The 19,609-nt window shown below is 43.7% G+C and overlaps 1 protein-coding gene across 1 annotated transcript; it reads right to left on the bottom strand.

The window, feature by feature from the left end:
* Positions 1 to 764: 764 nt before the first annotated feature.
* FGF23 (fibroblast growth factor 23) lies at positions 765 to 17,877 on the bottom strand. The gene is made up of 4 exons (XM_029597540.1): positions 17,745 to 17,877; positions 17,312 to 17,629; positions 7,295 to 7,398; positions 765 to 3,097 (listed from the first exon to the last, which is right to left on the bottom strand). The coding sequence occupies exons 1-4, from the start codon at positions 17,875 to 17,877 to the stop codon at positions 2,669 to 2,671; spliced, it is 984 nt and encodes a 327-aa protein (XP_029453400.1). The 3' UTR covers positions 765 to 2,668.
* Positions 17,878 to 19,609: the final 1,732 nt, after the last annotated feature.

Raw genomic sequence — 19,609 nt, 5'->3', positions numbered from 1 at the left:
CAGAAGCTGCTCTGCACTGGGAGTCGTACAGCCAAGATCTCGGCTGTGAGATTTCCTTGTGTAAAAATGGTTGTCCTCTCATCACTTCCAGACATCTCTTGGACTGTCAGATGATAAGTTAGACAGCAGCTTTTGGAAAATGTATGAAGTTGGCCTAATAAAAAGGTAGTGCTTTGGCAATTGCGCTGCTTAGATTCGGACCAACTCATCCCTTTCCAGGATGTCTTCCTGCTCAGAATTCTCTGATTCCAAGCAAGGGGAGACGTTCTCTTTTCTCCTTGTGTCTCCCTTCTGCTGCCATTTGTAAATCGGTGCCTTACGTGGGATCCAGGTTCTGGAGTCCCGGGCCCATCTGTCACACAGCATGTGATATTAACATAAGTGTTTTTGAGTGCCGACTTCTTGTAATGCCCAACCACATCCAACATGACTCAAATGGGATTTCCCCCCTTATAATAGTGCAAGTATTAATCACTTCTAGAGCCACAAACAGCAAAACAGAAAAAAAGAATTGAGCAGTAATCAAGTTTCTTTCTAAATTCCCTGCAGTGCCCTTCTCTTCCCCTTCCATAATTCATTCAGATGTTTAAAGTCCACACAGCACACTTGATCACTTGCTTCAGATGTACCCTAGGGGGCGCAACTCCAGTCCCCGAGAGCCACAAAGGGGCCTCGTTTTCAGGATATCCATGATGAATATGGAGGAGTATCTATCTCCTCCATATTCATCATGGATATCCTGAAAACGAGGCCCCTTTGTGGCTCTCGGGGACTGGAATTGGCCACCCTTGGTGTACAGGTAAAATTATCGGAGTTCAGAGTGGGAAAGATTTGCAACAAAAGGAAGATAGAGGCAGAATGGAGAGAAACCAACCCCATAATAAAATTCATTCCTCTACTGGCAGCTGAAGAAGCCAGCATGAAATGGAAGCCAGTCCTCAAAATGCACTCCCAGCTCTGGCTTTCAGGATAATCAAAAGATGCTAATTAACTGCATTCTCAAAGCCAATGTATGGAGCTTGTCGTATGCATATTCTTCCTGGAGCTGCAGCACTACCCTGAGGGCATATGGGAATGTCTCTCCCCTCTGTGATACATACGGTAGGAAGGCTAAGCTGTTAAGTTTGCTAAGAAGTTGCTTGATTACTCGCTGGTCAGTTACTTTCCAGGTGAAGGATCTTTAACTTTTTCAAAACTTCCAGCTCTAGAGGGTAGAACTAATTAGCTTCCAAGAAAAGTGATTATCTTATCTTTAAAAGTTCAGGTCTAATTCTTATTTGGCCAATACAGAATATGTTAAATTTTTTTTTTTTTTTAATCTGAACTTTGAGTTCTCTGGTTTTAACTGGTTACTGTATTTTTTCTAGGCTATCTCTGGCACACTAATTCTACCTGCAGTTAGATATTAAATAAATATGCAATTCCATTCTGTGTCTTTTAGGAGACAGAAAAATGGTTGTAATATATATTAAATCAATTCTAGAGCTTGATTTGCTAAGGCTGTTCTCCCATTCTGTGTCGGTGGGGAGAAAAGTTTAGTAAATGAAGTTTCTAGTATCACTAAATTAAAAAAAATCTTTTAAGATTCACCTGTAGTGTTATTAAAACTGCTGAAATGTAAGAATTCTTAGTGCTGAGTAAGAGCCTCTGCCAGGCAACAATGACTACATCAAGTCCCTTCAAAGATTAGAAGATCTGGCCTATATGGGAAATGAGGACAACACCACCTAACAAACTGACCATCTGAGGTTCACCCAGGACACAACTAAAGGAAGCCCATAAATGCAGGAAGGCAGGGTAGCATTTCCAGGTCACTAGGACCTTGGGTTAGAAAGGGGAAACCCTGGCTTGGAGATGTAGCTCTGGTGGGGTTGGCCAGGGTTAGGGGTTCCGCCCAAGTGTCTTTCAGCCTCTCACAGACTAGTAGCAAGCCCATCTCGGTTCAAATGTTATAGTGGGAGAAGAAGAGGGTCTACTATCTTATAAAAAGCAACATTTTTTTCAATTAGAATAAAGCTCTAAAATACGGGAAGAACAGCTGGAGAGTGTGAATGTGAGCGAGTAAGACCTAAGCATTTCCAGCAACACGACAGAAGGTGAAGAAAGAGGGTGCTCTCAAATCAGTCCTTGAAGCCCCCTAAAATAGATCTGGTTTTCTTTTCAAGGTAACCACAACCATTTATAAACTTGTTCTTAAAACACAGGTATGGAGAATTATTTCATGCAAATTAATTGTTGACTTCCTGAAAACCAGATCTGTTTGGTAGCTTCGATGACCAATGATAAGAACTGCTGCTTTCTGGTAAGCATGCTGTATGGTGAGCTGCGAAGTGTAGACAAATGCCTTCAGCTACCCAAATCGAGAGTTATCACAGGATAAAACACGTCTCCTAGAGTGTCCTTTTCCATTTCAAAACCAAAGAAAAAATAAGCATCTTCAAACACTAGTGCTAACAACCATGGGCCATGCTGGAATATACCATGATTTTGTCAATGGGGATTGCTCCTATCCACTTTATAAATATATATTATGTATACTTTCTACAAGAATAAGATTGATCTCAAAGCTCTTCTGGCGACCTAGTAGTTCATGTTGTCTACTTCAAAGCTAGAGCACTACCAAATCCTCTTGCTCTTATCATCATCAACCAATAAGCATTGAGCCATGCTAGTTAATGTTATGCTTTGGGCTGAGTTTCTTGCTTGGGTACATGATGTTGTAGGGATCTTCGGAGTCAATGATATCCTCTTGGTTAATTCTCAAGGGTTCTTGGGGTAGGTGAGCCAACAGATCCTGATGGCTTATAAGTGAGGCAGGCACATTTATTGAGGAGATCAAGATCCGGTTGGGATCCAAAGGGTCAACATCTGCATTTCTGGTGTGCCGGTGGGGTTCAGGGGTGTTGAAGCGGATGAGGGGGATTTCATTCCTCCGTGAGAGGAATTGAGAGTAAGGCGGCGGGTTCATACCCGGGAGGAACGGGCGCTTGACTTTTCCCAGGCTGATCAGGAAGTTGTATTTGGGTGAGTGGTAGACCTCGTAGCCATTTTCTAAATTCTCTTGTCTGAAGAGGCAGTCTTCCCGGCTGAAATAATGCTGCAGGAGAAGATATACCTATCATCAGTCATCACATTACAAAATACATCATCGGTGATAGGTCATCACATTACAAAATACAAGGGCTGCTAGGGATAAGATGGGAAGGGAATTCCTTCTTGTTACATACAGGCACTGAGCTGTCCTCGTTCGGATTTAACATATGCAGGTTAATACAAATTTTATTTCTAAAATTCTTTAAGCACTAGTACTCGTGTATTCATTTTTATTAATTATCAAGGGATATAAAGTTTGAGAATGGTGGAAAAAGATATAATTGATGTAGGCCAATAGCAAACATTCAGTGTTAACAGTATTTATCCTGGAGGAACTTTTTAAATGGTAATGTTTTATTATGCGCCAATGCAGGGCTTCCCAAACCTATCCTGGAGGACCCCCCAGCCAGTCGGGTTTTCAGGATTTCCACAATGAATATGCATGAGATAAATTTGCATACATTGCCTCCACAGCATGCAAATTTTATTGTGCATGGTGATTGTGGATATCCTGAAAACGTGGCTAGATGAAGGTCCCCCACATTTGGGAACCTCTGCCCAGGGTCAGTGGAAGTCCTGGATGAACTAAATGGCCGCCTCGTGCACCATCAGTCGGGGGCGCAGCAATGGCACGATCTCTCCTTCCTGCTCAAATGGCCCGGAAGAGAAAGTGCCAGGGTGTGGACTTGCATGGGTGGGAAGAAGGCGAGACCATGCCTTCACAATTAGAGGTAGGAAGAAGAAGAGCATGTCCACGGCTCAAGCAGAGGCAGTATTGGCTCCAGGCCGTTGTGGCAGTGAAGGGCAAGAGGAGGAGCAGCAGTGGGGCTGGGGGCAGAACAAGCTGAGCAGCCATCAGGAGGAGAATGTGGAGCATTGCAGCACCAACCACTCAAAGTAACTTCAGCCCGGTCCCTGATCTGCAGGAGGAACAGGTGCAGGAGACAGAGAAACATCAGCTCCTGCAGCGCTGAAGAAAGGAAGAGTACCATGGGCCATGGAGGAAGAAGGAGGAGGCTGTTGCTGTTGGCCTTGTACTTACGTGAGAGGGGAAGTGAGTGGAAAAGAAGATCAGTGTGTGTAGGTATAAGAGAGGGCATGTCTGTATGTGTGTGCTTGTATGAGAGAGAAGGCATGTCTGTGTGCATGATGAGAGCATTCTGTTTGTGTGTATGCAAGAATAGGGCATGTGTTTGTATTTATGAGAGAGCTTGCCTATGCGTGTGTATGTAAGAGATAGGGCATGTGTGTGTCTGTATGCGAGGACACATCTTCATGAGTATGTATGAGTAGGGTCATGTGTGTGTGAAAGAGGGGGCATGTGTTGAGAGATGGCATGTTTGTGTGTGTGCATATATGAGAGAGCGGACATCTATGTGTATGTATGAGAGCATGTCTGTATATGTATGTACTAGGGCATTTCTGTGTGTGTGTATCAGCAGGCATTTTTGTGTATGTGTGCATGTATGAGAGAGCATGTCTGTAGGTGTGTATGTATGAAAGTGAGAGCATATCTGTGTGTATGTATGTAGGTAAGAGAGAGATCATGTCTGTATGTATGAAAGGGCATGTGTGTGTGAATGTGTGAAAGCGCATATCTGTGTGTATGTATGTATGAGAGAGTGGGCATGCCTGTGTGTACATGTATATGTATCAAAGAGAGCATGTGTACGTGTGTATGTATCAGAGAGAGAGGGCATGTCTGTGTGTATATGTATGAGAGAGGGCATGTCTCTGTGTGTATGAGAGTGAGGGCATATCTGTGTGTGTATGAGAGTGAGGGCATGTGTTTGTGTGTGTAAGTAAGCCTGTGTATGTGTAGATATGAGAGATAGAAGAAAGTTTGGAGCAATAACTCTGTCCTTTCCCACTGCTGATCCTTGACAATCTCAGGATATCTGGAAATCAATGATCCCAGGTATGGACAGCAGGGAATTCTTTTTGTCCTTATTAATTATAATTAATGGGTGCTGTTTGATGTGTCTGCTGTTTTAAATGGTTATTGGCATTTGGATAATTTGTATGACTTAAATTACTGGATGTTCTATTTGTCAGCTGTTTTGAAATATGTATTCTTTTTATTTATTTTATTTATTTGTCGGGTTTTATATACCGTCATTCGAATTCCTCATCATAAATCCATCATAACGGTTTACAAATATGAAGGTTACAACGTTAAGGGATAAACAGAGTTTCAAAAATGGTTCAAACTGTTGTTAAACACGGGGGAATCAAATGTTAGTTATTTACTGTTCTGGTTTACCTTTAACTTTTAGTAAGGTTTTACTCGAGAGATAATTTACATTTCTTGATTTTGTTTCTTTTATGAGGAATTGTGATTTCTGCTGGCCAAGAAGCGGCATTGAGGGTGTTTCTTGGAGGAGGGGCCGCTGCAGGCCTCGAGCAGCCACCTTGGGGGGGCGCAGTTCAAGGGACAAGAAAGAGAAAAAAACAAGGGATGAAAGCAAACGAATAACTGTGTGACTTTTGCCCAATTCTTAAAATTAAGCTTCCAAAAGCCCCACAGCGCTTTGGTCCCGGGGGTATAGCGAGCCAACGGGTATCCCTCAGACCCTGCCAAGGAGCCCTGAGCTCCTGAAAGGTCAGCAGGAGGTCACAGGGCTGGAAAACCTTCTCTTCCCCCATTTATACAAAATCTGCCTTGAATTAAAAGGAGATTTTCTGCATTAGAGGGTGCAAAACCCCTTTTTATCAGCTTTCAGCACTTTCTCTTCTGCCGGGGCTGCTGCCCCTGACCGTAAAGTTAGAGGATGTAAGAAGATGAACTTCAGCAGATTTTCAGCAAGTCACAGCAGTGCCTGAGAAACAAAGCAGTACAGCAAATGCTGGGGATAAAGAGCAAACCGGTCCACCCGGTCCAAAAAACACAGAGCAGCAAGTCACTTTGAGACAGCCCCGACGGCAGCAGAGCTTCCTACGCTGATGGGAGGAAGGAGCATTACAGAAGGCTTCGATGCCTGGGAACTTAGAAGAGCTAAGCCCAAGGTGTTTAAGCGTCTCCAGAACCGCAGTGTGCACACCTCCTCTGCAACATATTTGCACATCCCCAGAAGTGCAGCGTGCACACCTCCTCTGGAACATATTTGCACGTCTCCAGAACCGCAGCGTGCACACCTCCTCTGGAACATATTTGCACGTCCCCAGAAGTGCAGCATGCACACCTCCTCTGGAACATATTTGCACGTCTCCAGAACCGCAGCGTGCACACCTCCTCTGGAACATATTTGCACGTCTCCAGAACCGCAGCGTGCACACCTCCTCTGGAACATATTTGCACATCCCCAGAAGTGCAGCGTGCACACCTCCTCTGGAACATATTTGCACGTCCCCAGAAGTGCAGCGTGCACACCTCCTCTGGAACATATTTGCACGTCCCCAGAAGTGCAGCGTGCACACCTCCTCTGGAACATATTTGCACGTCCCCAGAACCGCAGCGTGCACACCTCCTCTGGAACATATTTGCACGTCCCAGAAGTGCAGCGTGCACACCTCCTCTGGAACATATTTGCACGTCCCCAGAAGTGCAGCGTGCACACCTCCTCTGGAACATATTTGCACGTCTCCAGAACTGCAGCGTGCACACCTCCTCTGGAACATATTTGCACGTGTGGGGGGGGGGGGTGGAACCTGTCTGGGGGGGTGGTGAATGGGAACCTGTCTGGGTGTGTGTGTGTATGTGTGTGTGTGTGAAAAACATTTGTGCTGCCTCACTAATCCATGCCTTGCTCAGGATGACTGGAAATAAAATGTTTTCAGTTATGAAGAGCAATGAATTTTCCATCCTGTCTGTGTTTGCCATTTTGAAATAATTTATTGTTGTTTGGGAAATTTTTTAAATTGTGTATGAGCTCTTAATTATTGGATGTTATTCTATTCCTTAGCTCACTGGAAATATTCTTTTTATAAGTATGGTTTTACTAATATGATTGATGTTATTGTTTGATGAATGATTTATGAGGCCTGGTGATGTTTCTGTTTCTCCATTGCTGCACTGCATACAGAGTCTGGCTTGTTGCGGTTTCCGGTTCAGTTTCTGTTTATAGTTTTTGGTCTCTTTATTCTGAATTTGGTGAGAGTGAGTCTGTGTTCTGCATGTTTAATTGAGGTGGAAGCACAGTAATTGTTCGCACAGGGAAGCAAAAATGCTAGCACCGGCCCTGGTCCTATTCCAAGTACTCACCGATCCAAAGAGGCTTCCATCCATGCCCATGCACAAGTAGCGACCGGTTTTCACCCCACTGATTACCACGTACCCAGCCTCCTCCGCCTTGATCAGCAGTGCACCTGGTCAGGAAAAGACAGCAGATCGGTCAGACCATCTTTGGCATGTGCTGATTCTGTCATTTATATGAGGATGTCTGTTTAACAGGAGATGCATTACCAAGCAGAATCTGCTGAGCGCTGGGCCTGAGGGATAAGGGCAAACCTTGCTGTAACCACTGAGAACATTTAGTACACAGAACTAGAGGCAACTTCCCAGGAAGGCATTTCACTTCCAAAAATATGCAACTGACTTCTAAATTGTTCTTATTCTTCTTTAAAATGTATCTTAAACTCTTGACTCTGAGACCTGGGAGAATGCTTCCAGAGCTGGATATGTACATTGTTTTTAGGATTATTCCTAAACCGATAGAAAGCAGCTGCAGAATATTCAGAGGACCTTCTCTGCGCTTTATTGCCATGAACGCTTCTGCTCCTGGGCAAAAATGTCATGGATGCAGGGCCGGTGCCACCTGTGCCCTTTGCCCCCCCTCCCCCATGGATTTTGATGACGCTATTCATGGGCTTCTCTTCTTTCCTAGCAATAACTTCGTTTACAGACACGGTGAGGCTAGAGGAAGGTGACCAGATTTTAGAGGAGCGGACCGGGACACTGCTTCTCCGCAGTCGTTCATTTGCAGGGAGGGGTGCTTCTCTGCTTCCGTGGAATATTGCAACAACCTGCCCTCAGAATATTCCGGAAAGCACAGTCTTTGAATCTGAAGCCATCAAATGTCTCAACCCCAAGGCAAAGCCTCGGAGCTGGTGGTTGTGGTCTACATGCAAGGGAATTAATTATTCGCTAGAAAAAATTAACTCAGTCAACCAAATCCAGCTGTTATTGATACGTAAACTGTAAAAAAAAAAAAAAAAAAAGCGAATAAGTGACCAAAAGTTAAGTGCCGGGTTCTGTTCAGAGCCTTTGAAATGGACCTCGGGATATTGTACACCAGGGCTGGTGAAAGGTATTAAGTGTCCTAGGTGAACACCCAGCTAAAAATTATGCATTTACAGTAACAGATTTTAAATGAAACAGGACATTCAAAGTACAATTTTCCAAGGTGAAAATATCATAACTCTGTATATTATATTTGCATGCGCTTCTGTGGTGGCAACCAGAAAACCCTGCAAAAAAGACACTGGGAATCCATATTGTATTAGGTCTACTGTAACGCATATTGGGTATGGGCTTGGCCCTTAGAAAGCCCATGAGTAAACCAAATGGTATAATACAGTAAACCTCCCATGCTGAAACAGCACTAACTGCCAACTCTCAAACAGTAAGAACCCTACCTATGAAAAGGAAATGCTGTAATTATTACACCAGGCCCTAAAACACCAATACACCTCCTATTAGGGAAACAGAATAAGTCAAGCTGCTATCTATCCCTAAACAGAAACAAAATACCTCACCTCAGTCACACAAGCATTGGGACCTTTATTTTCAATTTTTATTGTATTTTCTCCAGGAATTTAGCTAAGTTTTATTTATTTAGATCTATATTCTGCTTTTCACACTTTTTTTCAGCACTTCTAAGTGGATTACATTCAGGTACTGTAGGTATTTCCCTATCCCCAGAGGGCTTATAATCTGTTTGTACCTGAGGCAATGGAGGGTAAAGTGACTTGCCCAAGGTCACAAGGAGCGACAGTGGGACTTGAATGCTGGTCTCCTGGTTCATAGCCACTGCTCTAACCACTAGGCTACTCCTCCACTCCAAAATGATATCTACACAGAAAAATGACAAGCCATTTTTTCCCACTGATTTCTGCTGCTTTTATTCTTGTTGTAAACAACACTGATACATTTCTGAGAAAAATAAAATAAAAACTGGAAACGTAGATCCCTACACATACAGAACACAGACAGACCATCACCAAATACAGAAAAGACCATAAAATATAAATAGAAATGTGCAGACAAAAACTGAACTGGAAACTGCAACAAGCCAGACTCTACGACATGCAACAACAGAAAAACAGAAACATCATTGTTTCTCACAAAAGCTTCAAACAATAAACCAAGAAATATAAATCATCAATCATAATAGTAAAACTATACTAAGAAAAATAATATTTCAACATAGCTGATGAATAGAACAGCCAATAATTAAAAACTCATATCCAGGTAAATATAGACCAGTGAGCCTGACTTCAGTGTCGGGGAAAAATAGTGGAAACTATTCTCAAGATCAAAATCGTAGAGCAAAGAGAAAGACACGATTTAATGGGACACAGTCAACATGGATTTACCCAAGGGAAGTCTTGCCTAACAAATCTGCTTCATTTTTTTAAAGGGGTTAATAAACATGTGGATAAAGGTGAACCGGTAGATGTAGTGTATTTGGATTTTCAGAAGGTGTTTGACAAAGTCCCTCATGAGAGGCTTCTACGAAAACTAAAAAGTCACAGGATAGAAGGCATTGTCTTTTCGTGGATTACAAACTGGTTAAAAGACAGGAAACAGAGAGTAGGATTAAATGGTGAATTTTCTCAGTGGAACAGGGTAAACAGTGGAGTGCCTCAAGGATCTGTTCTTGGACAGGTACTTTTCAATATATATATAAATGATCTGGAAAGGAATACGACGAGTGAGGTTATCAAATTTGTGGATGATACAAAATTATTCACAGTAGTTAAATCACAAGCGGATTGAGATACATTACAGGAGGACCTTGCAAGACTGGAAGATTGGGCATCCAAATGGCAGATGAAATTTAATGTGGACAAGTTCAAGGTGTTGCATATAAGGAAAAATAACCCTTGCTGTAGTTACACGATGTTAGGTTCCATATTAGGAGCTACCACCCAGGAAAAAGGCATCATAGTGGATAATACTTTAAAATTCTCGGCTCAGTGTGCTGCAGCAGTCAAAAAAGCAAACAGAATGTTAGGAATTATTAGGAAGGGAATGGGTAATAAAACGGAAAATGTCATAATGCCTCTATATCGCTCCATGGTGAGACCGCACCTGGAATACTGTGTACAATTCTGGTCACCGCATCTCAAAAAAGATATAGTTGCGATGGAGAAGGTATAGAGAAGGGCAACCAAAATGATAAAGGGAATGGAACAGCTCCCCTATGAGGAAAGGCTGAAGAGGTTAGGGCTGTTCAGCTTGGAGAAGAGACGGCTGAGGGGGGATATGACAGAGGTCTTTAAGATCATGAGAGGTCTTGAACGAGTAGATGTGAATTGGTTATTTACACATTCGAATAATAGAAGGACTAAGGGGCATTCCATGAAGTTAGCAAGTAGCACATTTAAAACTAATCGGAGAAAATTCTTTTTCACTCAACGCAAAATAAAGCTTTGGAATTTGTTGCCAGAGGATGTGGTTAGTGCAGTTAGTGTAGCTGGGTTCAAAAAAGGTTTGGACAAGTTCTTGGAGGAGAAGTCCATTAACTGCTATTAATCAAGTTTACTTAGGGAATAGCCACTGCTATTAATTGCATCAGTAGCATGGGATCTTCTTGGTGTTTGGGTAATTGCCAGGTTTTTGTGGCCTCTGTTGGAAACAGGATGCTGGGCTTGATGGACCCTTGGTCTGACCCAGCATGGCAATTTCTTATGTTCTTATGTTCGTAACATTTAAAAAATGTCACAAACACTAAATAAATCACCCAATAATTAAAACTATTAAGGATTTTTAAAAATCCTCCATCTCCAAACCTGGGGACTATTGATTTCCAGTCACCTTGAGATTATCGTGGATTAGCTTATTATTATTATTTGGTTTATATTCTGCTTTTTTGGCATTTCAAAGCAGATTGCATTCAGGTATTGAGGGAGGGAGGTTCTGGAAGCCAAATTTAGGCTCTTAGGTAGAAAGCTTAAATCCAGAACCTCCAGGGTAGCATTCTCTGAAATGGTCCCTGTTCCACGCGCAGGTCACCAGAGACAGGCAGAGCTCCGGAGTCTCAATGTGTGGATGAGATGATGGTGCAAGGAAGAGGGATTCAGTTTTGTTAGGAACTGGGGAACCTTTTGGAGAAGGGGGAGTCTCTTCCGAAGGGATGGGCTGCACCTTAACCAGGGTGGAACCAGACTGCTGGCGCTAACCTTTAAAAAGGAGATAGAGCAGCTTTTAAACTAGAACAAAGGGGAAAGCTGACAGTCGCTCAGCAGTGCATGGTTCGGAGAGATGTATCTTCAAAGGATACTAATGATGCATTAGATTTAGGGCATCCCGACAGTGAAGTTCCAATAATTAGAAAAGTAGTCCAAGTGCCTGTAACTAAAAACTCACCTGAGCTAAAAAATTCTAACTTATCCCTATCAATTAAAAAGCAGAATAAAAATACAAACAAAAAACAAACTTTGAAATGTTTGTATGCTAATGCCAGAAGTCTAAGAAGTAAGATGGGAGAATTAGAATGTATAGCAGTGAATGATGACAGAGACTTAATTGGCATCTCAGAGACATGGTGGAAAGAGGATAACCAATGGGACAGTGCTATACCGGGGTACAAATTATATCGCAATGACAGAGAGGAGCATTCGGGAGGAGGTGTGACGCTTTATGTCCGGGATGGCATAGAGTCCAACAGGATAAACATCCTGCATGAGACTAAATACAAAATTGAATCTTTATGGGTAGAAATCCCTTGTGTGTCAGGGAAGACAATAGTGATAGGGGTATACTACCGTCCACCTGGTCAAGCTGGTGAGATGGACAGTGAAATGCTAAGAGAAATTAGGGAAGCTAACCAAATTGGTAGTGCAGTAATAATGGGAGACTTCAATTACCCCAATATAGACTGGGTAAATGTATCATCGGGTCACACTAGAGAGATAATGTTCCTGGATGGAATAAATGATAGCTTTATGGAGCAATTGGTTCACGAACCGATGAGAGAGGGAGCAATTTTAGATCTAATTCTCAGTGGAGCACAGGATTTGGTGAGAGGTAACAATGGTGGGGCCGCTTGGCAACAGTGATCATAATGGGCCAGATTTTAATAGATACATATGGATGTAGATTTGTGCGTGCAACCCGGCATGCACAAAACTACGCCTGATTTTATAACATGTGCGCGCAGCTGCGCGTATATTAAAAAATCCGGGGTCGGCGCGCACAAGGGGGTGCACACTTGTGCAACTTGCATGTGCCGAGCCCTAGGGGAGCCCCAATGGTTTTCCCCGTTCCCTCTGCTCCCCCCACCTTCCCCTCCCTTCCCCTATCTAACCCACCCCCCAGCCATACCTAAATCCCTCCCCTACCTTTATTTTCTTATTTACGCCTGCTTCCAGGCAGGCATAGGTTATGCGCGCCGACCGAGTGCCGACGTGCGATCCCCAGCACGGCCACTGTGCCGGAGGCCTCGGTCCTGCCCTCCCCCCCGGCCCCCGGACAGCCCCACCCACTCCCTGCCCCTTTTTTCAAGCCCCGGACATACGCGCGTCCCGGGGCTTGTGCGCATCGCCGGACCTATGGAAAATAGGCTCAGCGCACGCAGGAGCAGATCTAAAAGGGTTACGTGTGTATTTTATGCGCGTAACCCTTTTAAAATCCGCCCCAATATGATCAAATTTGAATTAATGACTGGAAGGGGCACAGTAAGCAAATCCAAGGTTCTCGTGCTAAACTTTCAAAAGGGAAACTTTGTTAAAATGAGAAAAATTGTTAGAAAAAAACTGAAAGAAGCACCTACAAAGTTAAAAAGTGTGCAAGAGGCGTGGTCATTGTTAAAAAATACCATTCTAGAAGCACAGTCCAGATGTATTCCACACATTAAGAAAGGTGGAAAGAAGGCAAAACGATTACCGGCATGGTTAAAAGGGGAGGTGAAAGAAGCTATTTTAGCCAAAAGATCTTCATTCAAAAATTGGAAGAAGGATCCAACAGAAGAAAATAGGATAAAGCATAAACATTGGCAAGTTAAATGTAAGACATTGATAAGACAGGCTAAGAGAGAATTTGAAAAAAAGTTGGCTGTAAAGGCAAAAACTCACAGTAAAAACTTTTAAAAATATATCCAAAGCAGAAAGCCTGTGAGGGAGTCAGTTGGACCATTAGATGATCGAGGGGTTAAAGGGGCACTTAGAGAAGATAAGGCCATCGTGGAAAGATTAAATGATTTCTTTGCTTCGGTGTTTACTGAAGAGGATTTTGGGGAGGTACCCGTAATGGAGAAGGTTTTCATGGGTAATGATTCAGATGGACTGAATCAAATCACGGTGAACCTAGAAGATGTGGTAGGCCTGATTGACAAACTGAAGAGTAGTAAATCACCTGGACCGGATGGTATACACCCCAGAGTTCTGAAGGAATGGAAAAATGAAATTTCAGACCTATTAGTAAAAATTTGTAACTTATCATTAAAATCATCCATTGTACCTGAAGACTGGAGGATAGCAAATGTAACCCCAATATTTAAAAAGGGCTCCAGGGGCGATCCGGGAAACTACAGACCGGTTAGCCTGACTTCAGTGCCAGGAAAAATAGTGGAAAGTGTTCTAAATATCAAAATCACAGAACATATAGAAAGACATGGTTTAATGGAACAAAGTCAGCATGGCTTTACCCAAGGGAAGTCTTGCCTCACAAATCTGCTTCACTTTTTTGAAGGAGTTAATAAACATGTGGATAAAGGTGAACTGGTAGATGTAGTGTACTTGGATTTTCAGAAGGCGTTTGACAAAGTTCCTCATGAGAGGCTTCTAGGAAAAGTAAAAAGTCATGGAATAGGTGGCGATGTCCTTTCATGGATTACAAACTGGTTAAAAGACAGGAAACAGAGAGTAGGATTAAATGGACAATTTTGTCAGTGGAAGGGAGTGGACAGTGGAGTGCCTCAGGGATCTGTATTGGGACCCTTACTGTTCAATATATTTATAAATGATCTGGAAAGAAATACGACGAGTGAGATAATCAAATTTGCAGATGACACAAAATTGTTCAGAGCAGTTAAATCACAAGCAGATTGTGATAAATTGCAGGAAGACCTTGTGAGACTGGAAAATTGGGCATCCAAATGGCAGATGAAATTTAATGTGGATAAATGCAAGGTGATGCATATAGGGAAAAATAACCCATGCTATAATTACACGATGTTAGGTTCCATATTAGGAGCTACCACCCAAGAAAGAGATCTAGGCGTCATAGTGGATAACACATTGAAATCGTCGGTACAGTGTGCTGCAGCAGTCAAAAAAGCAAACAGAATGTTGGGAATTATTAGGAAGGGAATGGTGAATAAAACGGAAAATGTCATAATGTCTCTGTATCGCTCCATGGTGAGACCGCACCTTGAATACTGTGTACAATTCTGGTTGCCGCATCTAAAAAAAGATATAGTTGTGATGGAGAAGGTACAGAGAAGGGCGACCAAAATGATAAAGGGGAATGGAACGGCTCCCCTACGAGGAAAGACTAAAGAGGTTAGGGCTGTTCAGCTTGGAGAAGAGACGGCTGAGGGGGGATATGATAGAGGTGTTTAAAATCATGAGAGGTCTAGAAAAGGTAGATGGAAGCTGCCTGTTAATCCTAAAGCCATGCCCCTGTTCACACAGGGAGGTGACAGGAATGGCAGTAGGTCAGATGAGCTGAGCAGTACAAGTAACTCCCAGGACAGAATCCACAGGCTCCACATCAATGGATATATCAGCCTGGAAAGCTTGTACTCGCTGCAGTACTGGAAGTCACCTGTGACATTTGGGATCCCTGTGCGTGGTTCTTTTCTGATCAAGGCTGAACTCAGCCTGGTTTGAGTTTGGCAGAATTTTTGATTCTTGAGAAAAATCCATTCAGATTTGGCAAGATGTAGGTTTGCAAGTTCATCTGTTTCTTTACCATAAAATGTTTGCCTACCTAATTTCCCAAACCCACAAAATTCTTGCAGGTTTGTCAAATTAGTTTATGATATGAATTTAATTACGGTATCCCGCCTAGCTCTGTGGATTTGAGTGGCCAATAAAAATAAAGTTTTGGGGTGTGTTTTTATTTTTTTTTTTAGAAATTTGCACACCTTCAGTCTCCAGCCTTCATCTGTTCATGTTTCTTATTCGCTTCATATTTTCCACCCTTCTGGTTGCTGCTCAGTGGCTCAAGAAGCCGGAGCTGGTTCTGTCTGCCTACAATAACCTCAGATACTGGGCTGATCGATGCTGCTGAGGCCCTGTGCAGAGCAAACGCAGCCTGAGCTGAGTAATCCATTCTCCCTCAGCAGTAACTGATGGGGCAAAGACCACTATGGCTCTCAAACCCAAATGTCCAGAAATGGGAGCTTCTGACCACAGGATTTCTCTGTTCACTTTTTACAGTAATTAGGTGAGGGCAGCAACGATATCTGTGTCTAGCAAGTGAACTGTTCAAACTAGACGGTGCATGGTTTTTTTTTGCCATTTCATACTACAGACTATCGAATATTAGTTGTACATTGAAATTTGGAAGTACAGTATTCATATCCTTGGAAAGCAAAGTTACAACAAACCCATGATAACCTTTACAATGCGAACAGACCAGGATTGAGAAGACTAGCAGCGGATAAGTTCTGTCCGCTGCACCGAAATCCAGCTGCAGCCCTGTCCACGTGCCGCCTCCAGGGGCGCACGGTTTCTTAACTCCTGATGCAGTGAAGCTAATGATGTGCTGATGCACCGGGATTTTAAAATGTGCACCACCGTCCACAAAAACTGGGAAAAAATGTGCCCTCAGCCTTTTGCATAGGCTCATCGCACAAGTTAACTCAGAGAAAGGAGAGTAGAACTCGATTCGTGCACATCCCCGCACCACGAGCTCCTTGATCATTACCACGGACTCCCGCTGGCCACAGGAATTTTGCTCCTCCTCTGCCAGGAGTTACATTTTGAGCATTGAGAACACATGGGTTACGCCTGCCCACCTTTCTGAATTGGGAGGGTATTGCCTGATGCCTTCATTGACATGGGATTTGCATTGAAAAGGGATCATTGGTATGCACCTGCTGGCATGTGGTTATGCGCACAAGTTATGCGCACAGAACCTTCTGGATCATAAGTAAACTTGTGCACAGAACTGCGGACCAGCATGAGTGTACAGCCCAGCGAACATTGTTATGTCAGGCACTCGGTGAGCAAAAACCACAACCGAAAACTGACGGCAGAGCTTAGCCATGAACGTCCTGCCCTGTGCTCATGGACTGAACACTCAAGGAAAAACTAAGAGGCACTCGCAGTAAGAAGCAGGAGCTTCCCAGCACCTGGTGACAGCTGGCAGCCAGCATGGGATGGTGACAGGCTGATGCAGGCAGAAAATGCGTCTTTCCAAACGGGAGAACATTAAGCAGGCAGGGAGACTGCACCTGGCCAGAGCACCTTTCTTAATGCTGGAAACTTCAGCCCTGCTTAGAGCGGGAGTTAAGTTTCCAGCGCTGGGGAAAAAGAGTAAAAAGGTTTTTTAAAAGTTTAAAAAATAGTCAAGAACTCTCTGGGTAAGTGCCGGCAGCTGCCGCAGCTTACCCGGATAACTTCTGATTTGTCTATCTAGCAGGGGGAAGGAGCTGCCACATAAGCAGATAGCTGTCTAAGTAGCGACTTATGCGTCTATCTGCTGCCACTTCCCACTGTCCGGATAGCCTGTCAGGGATGCCTCCACTCCCTTCCCTAGTTAAAATGTGCATTCAACAACCTGCGCCGAACACACATTTTGTGTGTGTGTTTTTTTTTTAAACTCCCAGTGCATTAGCATTTCATTAGCTTACTACATCGGGAGTTTAAAAAAAACAATATTTGTGTCATTAAAAATGTGCACTGAAAACTAGCCTAAGGCAGCAGGTAGAGCCCTGGTCACTGGTCGGTGACCTATCTCCCAAGCAAATGCTGACCCAGCAGAATCCCAGGCCTAAGCAATACAGGTGGCCAGTGATCCGTGCAGGGGTGCCACACACAGGGCATGGGAAAGAAAGGCAATCCCTGGAAGGCAAAGGCACAGTTCCCCAGCCATGCGGACACTTACTGTAAATGGTCTGCTGGGGGCTGCCGTCCACGTGCCCATCCCGGTTGATCTGCAGGTGGAAGCTGCTCTTCTCCGTGGCCGTGTACAGGTGCATGAAGCCCTCCGAGCTCCTCCAGCCCAGGCTCAGCAGCGGAGAGGAGTTGGGGAAGGCAGTGACTGCCCCTGGGCTGCAGAGGAGCAGCAGCAGCAGCGGGAGAGCGCAGGGGCCGGACATAGCGACGAGGAGCGCTGGATGCTGGGGAGGCTCGCCTGTGCCGGGGCTCTGAGGACTGCCCAGGAGCCTGCAGCCGCTTTTAAAGGCGATCCGGGGGCTGACATCTGCGGGAAGGGCAGCGGACACGGAGAGAAGGAGTTTCCCACGGCCTCCCCGGGGCGGGGCAGCTTGCGCTCGCAGCGCGCCTTCCTGCGCGCAGGGGTTATCAGCCCATCACACCAGCATCCCGCGCTCTCCAGGTGCAGATCACGTCCCCCAGCTGGGGAAAGCGACTCTTCTCTTGTTCTGCAATGTTCAGAGCAAAGTCCCGCGGCTTTGTACCTATTGCGGCGACTACAAAGTATCCAGGCATACTGCCCGCTGAGGTTTGAAAATGCCGTCTAGGTGCGGAGTTTTCCTCTCCCGCCTTAAATCTGCCCCGCGCTCTTATAATCACCTGCCCCCTGAGGGTGGTTTCCAGGTAAGGCGCTTCTTCCCTGTATGAAGCACTGAAAATTGTCCTCTGATTGACACAGCACTGGCCTTACTCTAGACTAGCAAGTGACTCCAGTGGCTAACTCCAGCCCCCAGGGGCCACAGGCAGCTCTGCCTTTCAGGACATCCACAATGAATGAGCAGGAGATAGATTTTTTTTTTATGCACATTGTATACGGATATATCTCATCCACATTCATGTTGAATATTCTGAAAGAAAGAACAAAACAAAACAAAACAACTAGACCCGTTTATAGCTTTTGATGATAGGAGTTGGAAATCCAGAAAATGTAAAAAAAAAAAAAAGAGAAACCATCCTCCCCTGGATCTCATTCCTTTCTGCCTGTAGAGGGCGCCCAAGGTACAGAGGAACAATGTCCCAAAGGCAGAAACCTCCCACCCAAATGAGTAGAACCAGAATTTTTGTACCCTGTCATCTTATTCTCCTGTTGTTAGAACTATTATATTATATAAACAGATAGATACAAAAAGACCAGGTAATATGTAATTATATAAGGTGCTCAACAAACAGACCAAAGTACACTCCAAGGGAATGGAGAAAGAGCACTCCTGTGATAATATAGTAACAATTAACAATAAATTGTATTCATATAATTTGAAACAAATTACAAGACCACCTTAATACTGATGACTGTAGCACATCAAACAACCAAACACGTGTCCCTATGTACATGCATAGGTTAGACAATCAGACATAAACATCTCCCTGCCTATATATATATATATATATATATATATATATATATATATATATATATATATATATATATATATATATTCTTTTATTGTAACCACTTTATGTATAACTTTGACAACCCATGAACAAATTACCATACTGTTTGCCAGTAATGTTTCCTGAATCTGAATCTGAACAATCCTTCCAGTCTGTTCTAACCAGCGTGCACATGATGTAAGCAAAAGCATCAATGTAATGCAAAGCATATAGTGGAAAACTCATCCCTGACAGATTCCCAAGAGCTGCAATTATTCATTCACCTTTTCTTTACTGTCACAAACCTCCTTCCCCTTTTCTTTAAACTGGCAAAATACTGGGAAACTGGGCCATTATGCCATTTTCTTCCCCTCCTGCAGAAATTCCACATTGGGAAGATCATTGTATAATTAGGGCTGAAGTCCACCTGTAAAAAGTCATAGACGCAGATTTCAGCCCTCATTTTCAAAGCAGACTCATGTGCGTCAGATGAACCAATGTGAGCGGAACCCTGTGTGGTGTACTTTCGTGTGCATTCGTACATGTTTATGTGCATCCTGTGTGGTGTACTTTCGTGTGCATTCGTACATGTTTATGTGCATCCTGTGTGGTGTACTTTCGTGTGCATTCGTATATGTTTATGTGCATCCTGTGTGGTGTACTTTTGTGTGCATTCGTACATGTTTATGTGCATCCTGTGTGGTGTACTTTCGTGTGCATTCATATATGTTTATGTGCATCCTGTGTGGTGTACTTTCGTGTGCATTCGTATATGTTTATGTGCGCACTTTCAAAAATCGAGGGCATGCTTGTAAATGGTTTTCCCACTCTAACTCTGGCCCCAGAAACGCCTCTTTCAAGTAGCACAAAATCGCTT

Source organism: Rhinatrema bivittatum, chromosome 4, assembly GCF_901001135.1.
Source record: "Rhinatrema bivittatum chromosome 4, aRhiBiv1.1, whole genome shotgun sequence".
In the NCBI taxonomy this organism is placed as follows: domain Eukaryota; kingdom Metazoa; phylum Chordata; class Amphibia; order Gymnophiona; family Rhinatrematidae; genus Rhinatrema; species Rhinatrema bivittatum.
The sequence above is the reverse complement of the archived record's forward strand: the minus strand, read 5'-3'. Positions and strand labels throughout refer to the sequence as shown.